Here is a 12,021-nt window from a genome sequence, read left to right on the forward strand (position 1 = left end):
GCTGCTATATTTAACTTTTGTAGGTGTGGAGATTGAAAATTAATCTTAAATTATTAAATAAGTATCATTTTAATAATACATCATGATAGTGACAAAAACGGAAACTACAATTTATGTGTATTAGGCTGTATTCACTGCTCAGGCAAGATCAAAAGCTGATTCACTGAATCTCCAGTTACTTACTGTTTTATTTCTATCTGATTCCAATTTGCCCATCCCTGATGTTTCTCACTGTTGCAATAAAGTTTGATTATGAAAGCTCAAGAACATCTCTAATTCCAATTACGCCTATTGTAGGCTCTGAGACACAATATGGAAAGCCAATGTCCAAATTCCCTTCTCCATCTCCACACACCCCCCCCTGCCAATAATAGAATTATTACCAGTGCCTGCTATTTCAAACCTGGCCAACTACCTTACATTTTGCATTGACACGTTATCTCATTTCTCATGTGATATTTCCTGCTTTCTCTCCTAACAGACCTTACTTTTGTTACTCTTGCCCCAGTTTCCTTGAGCATGATGTAAGCTCAAAACTTCCACCTACAACATTTTTCGGTTTTGACAAAAGGTCACAAACTGAATCATGAACCTTTTCTCACATCCTCTGTATAGATTTTGAGTTTCTATAATAAAATGGCAAATAACAGCCAGAAGTCAAAAGAATATAATGGAGACTGCTGGCAATTTCTTCTTCTTGGTAGACTAGTGGAGTGGATATTGTTTCGCCCTCAATGGTGCTTGGAGAGGATGGACAAGCAAGTTGTTTAGTGTGTACCTTGCTCATTCTGCTCTTTGCCTCAGCCCACGCATACTCCCACTGTGGAGACTCGACATGGCCAGTGTCCTCATAGAGGCAATTTGAGCAGTCAACGAGAATGTTCCTTCTCCACCCCACCCCCATGAAGAGTTTAGAAATGTCCTTCAAGCACCTTTTGTGATTCCTGGAAAACTTCTTGCCATTAGAGCTTGGAGTGTTTGTTTTGAGTGCCGTATCATACATCCAGACCAAGCCCACCCATTGGGATGACTAAATGTGATCAGAGTTTGCTGCCAATGGTTTGTTTATGCTGCTCGAGACTGAGGATTTTATCAAGATAGTGTCAATGACATTTCAATGCTTCAAGTTCAAAGTAAAATTTATTATTAGCATAATGTCACCACATAAAACCCTGAGATTCTTTTCCTGCGGGCATACTTAGCAAATCTATAGAGTAATTGTAAACAGGATCAATGAATAACAAACTGTGCAAATGCAAATATAAATTAACAGCAATAAATAACAAGCATGAAATAACAAGATAAAGAGTCCTTAAAGTGAGACCATCGGTTGTGGGAACACCAGAAATAGAGTAAGTGTAGTTATTCTCCATGTTCAAGAGCCTGATGTTTGAGGGGTAGTAACTGTTCTTGAACCTGGTGTTGCAAGTCCTGAGGTACCTGTACCTTCTACCAGGTGGCAGCAGCAAGAAAAGAGCATGGCCTGGGTGGTGAGGATCTTTGATAATGGATGCTGTTTTTCCACGGTAACGTTTCATGTAGATGAGCTCAATAGTTGGTAAGGTTTTACCCATGATATACTAGGCTGAATCCACTACCTTTTGTAGGATTTTCCACTCACAAGGCATTGGTGTTCCCATCCCAGGCAGTAATGCAGCCACTTTCCACCACACATCTTTAGAAGTTTGCCACGGTTTTTGATGACTCGCCGAATCTCCAGACTCCTGAGGAAGTCAAAGTGCTGTTATGCTTTCTTTGCATTTATACAAGGGGTCCAGGATATCTGAGACAGTGACACCCAGGAATTTAAACTTACTGACCCTGCCCTCCTCTGATCCTCCAATGATTACTGACTCATGAACCTCTGGTTTCTCTCTCCTGAAGAACACAATCAGTTCCTTTGTCTTACTGACATTGAGTGAGAGGTTATTATTACACCACTCAATCTCCCTCCTGTATGCTAATTCATCACCACCTTTGATACAGCCCACAACAGTGGTATCATCAGCAAAGAAATATTTTAGTGCGATTGAACCATCTATCACTGCTTAAAACCTATGGAAGCAATGCCGATTGTGGCTGTACTTTCTCGTCAGACTCCTTGAAGGAAACGTGGCTGCCGGTCCAAACTACAAGTGTGTACAGTCTCTAGTAAATAAAATTGACAATATCAGAGCTAGGGTGTTGTATCAGAGGGTTGTTAGGGGCGTGTGCGACATCTGTTTCATGGAATCCTGGTTAACCTCTTCCATACTGGATGCAATTCAGATTGACAGGTTCACTGTATACCATCAAGATAGGACTGTTGAGTCTCTCAAAAGCAGAAGTGGTGGTGTATGGCTCATGATCAATTTCTCCTGGTGCACAAATGTGTCAGTGATGTCCGAATTCTGCACACCAGACCTGGAGTATCTCACAATGAAGTGTCAGCAATTTTACCTGCCGTAGGAAATTTCAGCGTCATTTTGAGAGTGTACATTCCACCTCTGGCCAGTGTCAAACAGGCTCTAGATGATCTGAGCAATGTGATCAACATGCGTGAAACAGCACACCCTGATGCGTTCATGACAGCACCGCCATGACACGCTTTTTGCACTGATCTTTTTGGTATGCTCATCATACGGCGCGTCTTGGGCATCTGAAACCTGGCGGAGCCCATCCCTCTCCAGGTTTTTTTTTTAATAAATGAGATCGAGTTGTTAGCTCAACACTCAACCCAGGCACGGTTGGAGAGCGTGCAAGGGAGCCGGCCGGATTCGAACTCGGGACCTCTCGCCACTATGCCACCAGCCAGCATACTAAGTAATTACCATTAACAAATCACCTGAGTACCATCAACACACTGGACCACTGTTACACAACCATCAAGAGTGCTTACCATGCTATTCCACCTGGTCTGATCACTTAGCTGTACTTCTACTCTGAGTATAGGCACACACTGAAGACTGCAGTGCCAGTAGTGAGGACCAAGGAGCTCACAAGACTGCTTTGAATCCGTGGTCTGGACTTTATTCAGGGATTCATCTTCGAATCTGGATGAGTATGCCACAGTTGTTAACTAACTTCATTAAAACCTGTGTGGATGAGTGTGTGCCAACAAAAACTTGCTATACATTCCCAAACCAAAAGCCATGGATGAACCAGGAGTTACATCACCTGGTGAGAGCTAGATCTATGACATTTAAGTCTGGTGACCCAGATCTGTACAAGAAAACCAAGTACGACTTGCAGAAGTCCATTTCAAGAGCAAAGAAACAATTCCGAGTGAGATTGGAGGTGATATTGGATGCACGTCATCTCTAGCAGGGTTTGCAGTACATTACTTCCTACAAAACAAAATCCAATAGCATGAATGGCAGCAATGCTTCACTACCAGACAAGCTCATCATCCTCTATGCCTGCTTTGAAAGGGAGAATAAAACTACAGCTGCACCCGGTGACCCTCTGATCTGTCTTGGAGGCCGATGTCAGGCTGTCTTTCAGGAGGGTGAACCCATGCAAGGCGGCAGGCCCTGATTGAGTACTTGGTAAGGCTCTGAAAACTTATGTCAACCAGCTGGCAGAAGTATTCAAGGGCATTTTCAACTTCTCACAACTACAGTGGAAAGTTCACCATAGAACCATAGAAACTACAGCACAGAAACAGGCCCTTTGGCCCTTCTTGGCTGTGCTGAACCATTTTCTGCCTAGTCCCACTGACCTGCACACGGACCATATCCCTCCATACACCTCCCATCCATGTATCTGTCCAATTTATTCTTAAATATTAAAAAAGAACCCGCATTTACCACCTCGTCTGGCAGCTCATTCCATACTCCCACCACTCTCTGTGTGAAGAAGCCCCCCCCCTTATGTTCCCTTTAAACTTTTCCCCCCTCACCCTTAACCCATGTCCTCTGGTTTTTTTCTCCCCTTGCCTCAGTGGAAAAAACCTGCATGCATTCACTCTATCTATACCCATCATAATTTTATATATCTCTATCAAATCTCCCCTCATTCTTCTACGCTCCAGGGAATAAAGTCCTAACCTATTCAACCTTTCTCTGTAACTGAGTTTCTCAAGTCCCGGCAACATCCTTGTAAACCTTCTCTGCACTCTTTCAACCTTATTTATATCCTTCCTGTAATTTGGTGACCAAAACTGAACACAATACTCCAGATTCGGCCTCACCAATGCCTTATACAACCTCATCATAACATTCCAGCTCTTATGCTCAATACTTCGATTAATAAAGGCCAATGTACCAAAAGCTCTCTTTACGACCCTAGCTACCTGTGACGACACTTTTAGGGAATTTTGTATCTGTATTCCCAGATCCCTCTGTTCCACTGCACTCCTCAGTGCCTTACCATTAACCCTGTATGTTCTACGTTGGTTTGTCCTTCCAACGTGCAATACCTCACACTTGTCAGTATTAAACTCCATCTGCCATTTTTCAGCCCATTTTTCCAGATGGTCCAAGTCCCTCTGCAGGCTCTGAAAACCTTCCTCACTGTCTACTACACCTCCAATCTTTGTATCATCAGCAAACTTGCTGATCCAATTTACCACATTATCATCCAGATCATTGATATAGATGACAAATAACAATGGACCCAGCACTGATCCCTGTGGCACACCACTAGTCACAGGCCTCCACTCAGAGAAGCAATTTTCTACCACCACTCTCTGGCTTCTTCCATCGAGCCAATGTCTAATCCAATTTACCACCTCTCCATGTATACCTAGCGACTGAATTTTCCTAACTAACCTCCCATGCGGGACCTTGTCAAAGGCCTTACTGAAGTCCATGTAGACAATATCCACTGCCTTCCCTTCATCCACTTTCCTGGTAACCTCCTCAAAAAACTCCAACAGATTGGTCAAACATGACCTACCACGCACAAAGCCATGTTGACTCTCCCTAATAAGCCCCTGTCTATCCAAATGCTTGTAGATTCTGTCTCTTAGTACTCCCTCCAATAACTTACCTACTACTGACGTTAAACTCACCAGCCTATAATTTCCTGGATTACTTTTCGATCCTTTTTTAAACAACGGAACAACATGAGCCACTCTCCAATCCTCCGGCACTTCACCCGTAGACAGCGACATTTTAAATATTTCTGCTAGGGCCCCCGCAATTTCAACACTCGTCTCCTTCAAGGTCTGAGGGAACACCCTGTCAGGTCCCGGGGATTTATCCACTTTAATTTTCCTCAAGACAGCAAGCACCTCCTCCTTTTCAATCTGTACAGTTTCCATGGTCTCACTACTTGATTCCCTCAATTCCATAGATTTCATGCCAGCTTCCTTAGTAAATACAGAGGCAAAAAACCTATTTAAGATCTCCCCCATTTCCTTTGGTTCCGCACAAAGCCGACCACTCTGATCTTCAAGAGGACCAATTTTACCCCTTACAATCCTTTTGCTCTTAATATACTTGTAAAAGCTCTTTGGATTATCCTTCACTTTGACTGCCAAGGCAACCTCATATCTTCTTTTTGCCCTCCTGATTTCTTTCTTAAGTATTTTCTTGCACTTCTTATACTCCTCAAGCACCTGATTTACCCCCTGTTTCCTATACATTTCATACAACTCCCTCTTCTTCTTTATCAGAGTTGCAATATCCCTTGAGAACCAAGGTTCCTTATTCCTATTCAATTTGCCTTTAATCCTGACAGGAACATACAAACTCTGCACTCTCAAAATTTCCACTTTGAAGGCTTCCCACCTACCAATCACATCTTTGCCAGAGAACAACCTGTCCCAATCCACGCTTTTTAGATCCTTTCTCATTTCTTCAAATTTGGCCTTCTTCCAGTTCAGAACCTCAACCCTAGGACCAGATCTATCCTTGTCCATGATCAAATTGAAACTAATGGTGTTATGATCACTGGAACCAAAGTGCTCCCCTACACAGACTTCTGTCACTTGCCCTAATTCGTTTCCTAACAGGAGATCCAATATTGCATCCCCTCTAGTTGGTCCCTCTATATACTGATTTAGAAAACTTTCCTGAACACATTTTACAAACTCTAAACCATCTAGACCCCTAACAGTATGGGAGTCCCAATCAATGTATGGAAAATTAAAATCCCCTACCACCACAACTTTATGTTTCCTGCAGTTGCCTGCTATCTCTCTGCAGATTTGCTCTTCCAAGTCTCGTTGACTATTGGGTGGTCTGTAATACAATCCCACTAATGTGGCCATACCTTTCCTGTTTCTCAGCTCCACCCATAAGGACTCAGTAGACAAGCCCTGCTTCAAAAGGCCAACCATTAAGCCAGTGCCTAAGAAGAGCAGTGTGAGCTGCCATAATGACTATTGTCCAGTAGCACTCACATCTACAGTGATGAAATGCTTTGGGAGGTTGGTCATGGTTAGAATCTACTCCTGCCTCAACGAGGACCTGGATCCACTGTAATTTGCCTATTAACACGATCATTCCCACAGCCCTAATCGATAAGCTACAGAACCTGGGCCTCTGTACCTCCTTCTGTAATTGGACCCTCGACTTCCTAACCAGAAGACCATAATCCGTGTGGTTTGGTAATAATATCTCCTCCTTGCAGACGATCAACACTCAGGGATGTGTGCTTAGCCCACTGCTCTACCCTCTAATCCATAACTGTGTGGCTAGGTATAGCTCAAATCTATAAAATTTGCTGACGATACAACCATTGTTGGTAGAATCTCAGATGGAGATGAGAGGACGTATAGGATCAAGTTACACCAGCTAGTTGAGTGGTGTTGAGGAACTGAGGATATAAAAAAAATCATTTTGAACCTATTGAACCTCTGGCTAAAAGAATAATTGGAACTGAATAGGAATTTTTGAACTGAAGTAAAGACTGTCTTCAGCAGTTAGCTAAAACCGGCTTATACTAGTTCTCCCCAGCTTGCAGAGAGACACTGAGAGTTTGATTACATTGTACATTGTACCCTCATTTGAGTAGGGGAGGAGGACTCACCGGTAAGGACAGGAATGAACATTCATCTGTAATTAAGTCAGGGCCTAGCAAAGGGAATAACTGATAAGGACTGGACAGCACATCCATCTGTAATTAAGCCTTGATTTTGCAGACACTCTTATCTGTAACTAAGTTTTGCACAAACAGACTTGGTGGGCGTACCAATTCAAATAACATATTGCAACAGTAATGTATGGGGCTTACTATGTATAAATATACTACTATAACCTGACCAAGAGGGTTCACCTGTCCGATGGTGGGAGTACTTACGTGCTTTCTCTTTGACAATTGGGTCTCAAACTCCTGCAGGAGGGTGCACAATAAAACTGTGGTAACTATAAGAAGCTGGTCTCCCGAGTTTGTGGGAAGAGTTCAGTGATGAGGCGAGTGAAGTTATCCCCTCTGGTTCATAAGCCTGATGGTTGAGGAATAACAACAGTTTCTGAATTTGGTGATGTGTCTCCTGAAGCTCCTGTATCTTCTTCCTGATGGCAGCAGTGAAGAAGAGAGCATGGCCTGGATTGTGGGGGTCCTTGATGATGGGTGATGCTTTCCTGCGACAGCACTCCATGTAGATGAGCTCAGTGGTGGAGAGGGATTTACCAGTGATGGACTGGGCTGTATCCACTACTTTTTGTGGGCTTTTCCATTCAAGGGCATGGTGTTTCCATACCAGGCTATGATGCAACCAGTCAATATAATCTCCACCACACATCTATAGAAGTTCACCAGTTTTAGGTGTCATGCTGAATCTTTGCAAATTTCCAAGGAAATAGAGGTGTTGCCGTGCTTTCTTCATTATGGCATTTACATGCTGAACCCAGTACAGATCCTCTGAAATTATAACACCAAGAAATTTAAAGTCCTCTCCACCTCTGATCTCCCAATGAGACTGGCTCATGGACCTCTGGTTTCCTCCTCCTGAAGTCAATAATCGGCTGTTTGGTCTTGCTGACATTGAATAAGAGGTTGTTGTAGTAACACTACTCAACCAGATTTTCAATCTCCCTCTTATATCCTGTTTCGTCACCACCTTTGATTTGGCCATCGACAGTGGTGTCCTCAACAAACTTAAATATGGCATTGGAGCTGTGCTTAGCCTCACAGTCACGAGTATAAAGTGAACAGAGCAGGCGCTAAGCACACAGCCTTGTGGTGCACCTGCACTGATGAAGATTGTGAAGGAGATGTTGTTGCCAATCCAAACAGACTAGGGTCTGCAAGTGAGGAAATCGAGGATCCAATTGTACAAGAAGGTATTAAGGCCAAGGTCTTGAAGCTTATTGATTAGTTTAGAGGGGGTGATAGTATTGAATTCCAAGCTGTAGTCAATAAACAGCATCTTGATGTTTGGAACTAGATGGGTGAATAGTTTAGCTCATGGGGGAGCGGGGGAGCTGCGGAGCAGACTCGATGGGCCGAATGGCCTACTTCTGCTCCTTTGTCTTGTGATATCTTTGCTGTCCAGGATGTTCCAGGGTTGAGTGAAGAGCCAATAAAATGGCATCTGCTGTGGACCTGTTGTCCAAGTAGACCAGTTGGAGTGACTCCAAGTCACTTCTCAGGCAGGAATTGATATGTTTCATCATCAATCTCTTCATCACTATGGATGTAAGTGCTAAGGCACAATAGTCATTGAGGCAGATTACCATATTCTTCTCAGGTACTGGTATAATTGAAGCTTGCTTGGTGGGTACTTCAGACTGCCAAAGTGAGAGTTGGAAGATATTGGTGAACACTCCAGCTGGTTGATCAGCACAGGTCTTTAGTACTAGGACAGGTACTCTGTCTGAGCCCGATGCTTTCAGCGAGTTTACCCTCCTGAAGCACACTCACGTCGGCCTCAGAGACTGAAATCACAGGATCATTGGGGGTTGTGAGAGTTTGTGAAGGTGCCCCCGTGTTTTGATGAGTATAAAAAGCACTGAGCTCATCTGGCAGCAAAGCCACCCAACAGTCCAGTTTGCCAGCACATCCTGCCTGTCAATCCTCCGCAAAACATACCACATATTTTACATTAGCTCCCTCTCCAGCATCATGAGCTTAACACTCTCTGCACACTATCTTTACCTGATTAAACTGAACTGTCCCCCATCTGACAAACTCCATTGCACCATTAACCAATAAGTTATATTTTTACTGTATTAATTAGCTCTTCTGCAACAAGATACCTGGTAAATACACAATGAACTAGCTCATCTCTCTGGCCAACAGTTGCACCACTCCATTAACCATTTCCACATTAGCTCCTCAATTTAATTGACAAAGAAAAAAACAAAATCACACTGCCTTACAAGCAAATGCATAGAAAATTCATTAGAAATGTTTAATGGATTATGTTCGCAGTTCTTAATCAGATATAGATAGCATCTTACCTCTGCAAAAAGATCCACTTGCAGAACCCTATAAAGCCAATCATTTAGAGACTAGAGTCTAAATGATACATGCAACACACATAAAATGCTGGAGGAACTCAGCAGGCTGGGCAGCATCTATGGAAAAGAGTACTGTCGACATTTCGGGTCTTGCCGAAGGGTTTCAGCCCGAAACGTCAACAACACTCTTTTCCATAGATGCTGCCTGGCCTGCTGAGTTCCTTCAGCATTTTGTGTGGGTTGCTGGATTTCCAGCATCTGCAGATTTTCTCCTGTTTCTAAACATAATTCTCAGGGAAGTGATCCTACACGCTGAAGGTTATAAGATGTGTTTCCTGAGTCGCGCAGCACTGTTTATCCGTCAGCCCAACCCTCTCCAGCATACACCCCTACGTTCACCCAATGGATCCAGACCAAGGTCCAAATGACCGCACGAACACTTGCAGCCGCAGTCACCGCTCAGCCCCTACCTGACACGCTTGGTCTCTGCATCCCGCGACTCGTCGGAGACGACCTGCGGCTGCTGGAGACGGCGGTGCCGCAGTCCCTCACCCTCCTTCATCGTCCAGCCGCACGCATACGCCCGCAGCGCGAGACCGCCCCGCCCCCCCATCTCGTGGCAAGTGACAGCTCGCGGTCGCGATTGGAACCGCCCTCGAGGTCACGTGTCAGAGGCACGGGCGGGGTAATGACGTCAGTTCGCCGTTCGCCGACCAGTCGACGGGATTTCAGCTGTGAGTTGACTTGTCAGCAGTTGTGTCACTGATTTACCCATCAGCATTAGTTTACCGGTTAAAACAGTTTAGCACAGGAACAGACCTAATTAAACTGGTATTTAAACGCATAAGCATACAGGAGGGAGAATGAACATCTGGTTGAACGGTGCCACAACAACCACCTGTCACTCAACGTCAGCAAAACCAACTGTAGGGGGTAGTAGGTCCATGAGCCAATCTTTATTAGGGGATCGGAGGAGGAGACGGTCAGTAACTTTAAATTCCTGGACATTATCAATTCAACACCTAAGTGCCATTACAAGGACGGCATGGCAGCGCTTCTATTTTCTTAGACGTTTGCGTAAATTCGGCATGTCATCTAAAACTTGGACAAACTTGTATAACTACACAATCTAGAGTTTCCTGACTGGTATGAAATCACCCAAAAAAAGTGGATACAGCCCAGTCCATCACAGGGAAAGCCATCCCCACCATCGAGCACATCTTCAACGAGCGCTGGTCCAGGAAAGCAGCATCCATTATCAAGGACCCCACCATCCAGGCCATGCTCCCTTCTTCACTGCAGCCATAGGGATGGAGGTACAGGAGCCATAGATTCCACACCACTATTATCTCAGCCATCAGGCTCCTGAATCAGCGTGGACAACTTCATTCACATCAACACTGAACTATTCCACAAACTATGCACTCAATTTCAACTCATGTTCATTACTTATTTATCCAGCTATCTATTTATTTATGTATTGCTGTTTTTGTAATTGCACATATCTCAGGTAGTATATGTACTTTGATAATAAATTTATTTTGACCTTAACTAAACGAATCCCTTCAGCCTACACATTATCCATATTCCCCCATTCTCTGAATATTCATGAGTGCCTTAAAGGCTTCTTTTATATCAGACACCAGCCCCAGCTGTGCCATTGCCTTTCAGTCACAGATAAGCCTCTGTGTAAATGACTCGCCCGCATACCTCTTTCAACGTTCCCTTTTTCCCTGGGAATAAGCTACCAGTTGCCTCTCATAATCTTCAAAAATATATCAAGTATCCCCTCACCCTATGACACCCAAGAAGCTGGTTCCATTGTTTTATTGCACATGCCTCTAATCTAGGTAGCATCCTGCTGAACCTCTTCTTCACCCTCTTCGTAGCCTCCACATCCTTCCAATAATGGACAACTAGAATTGAATGTAATAATCCTGATACAACCTAACCAAAGGTTAATAAAGCTGCAATTTAACTTCCTGACTCTTGAACTCAGTGCCTTGACTGACAAAGACAAGCATACCACACGACTGCTTTACCACACTGTGAACCTATGCAGCCACTTTCAAGGAGCTAAGGCTATGGACCTTCAGATCCCTCTATACATTAACACTGTTAAGGTTCTTCCATTAACTATTCCTTTACACTTGATCTCCCAAAGTGCAACACCTCAAAATCAGAATTAGAGTTATAATCACAAGTCAAAGTACATTTATTATCAAAGTAAGTATACTTTATACAACCTTGAGATTCATCTTCTTACAGGCAGCTATGAAACAAAGAAACCCAATATAACTCGTTAAAACAAAAGAAGACCATCAAACACTCAATGTGCAGAGAAAAAAAGAAAGAAGCAAAATGTGCAAACAATGAAAGTAAGCAAATAGCATTCAGAACTGAAGTTCATGAAAGTGAGTTCACACTATGATAGCTGCAGGCCACTGCCACAGTCGGTTGCAGAAATGAGTAAACCTTATATGGAGTAACAAGTTGAAGTTCAGCTTGGAGACAAGTAAACCTCACGGAGCAGTGATTTGAACTGACCCATGAGTTCCTGCAGCCCCGGCACTCTGTCCTTTTCAACCTGGTTTAAATCGTTCAGACCCTGCCGCTTCGATACATTCTTGGGATATGCTTCACAATATATGTTGTGAAATTTGTTTTTGTGACAGCAGTAGTGCAAGAC

At 43.6% G+C, this 12,021-nt stretch overlaps 1 protein-coding gene across 1 annotated transcript in view; it reads right to left on the reverse strand.

The window, feature by feature from the left end:
- Window positions 1-9,960, reverse strand: part of apmap (adipocyte plasma membrane associated protein) — a 31,769-nt gene extending 21,809 nt beyond the window's left edge. The window contains exon 1 of the mRNA XM_063056330.1: window positions 9,803-9,960. Within this exon, the coding sequence (XP_062912400.1) occupies window positions 9,803-9,945 (143 nt within the window). The 5' untranslated portion in view covers window positions 9,946-9,960. The remainder of the gene's footprint in view (window positions 1-9,802) is intronic.
- Window positions 9,961-12,021: the final 2,061 nt, after the last annotated feature.

Source organism: Mobula hypostoma, chromosome 8 (genome assembly GCF_963921235.1).
Source record: "Mobula hypostoma chromosome 8, sMobHyp1.1, whole genome shotgun sequence".
Lineage (NCBI taxonomy): Eukaryota > Metazoa > Chordata > Chondrichthyes > Myliobatiformes > Myliobatidae > Mobula > Mobula hypostoma.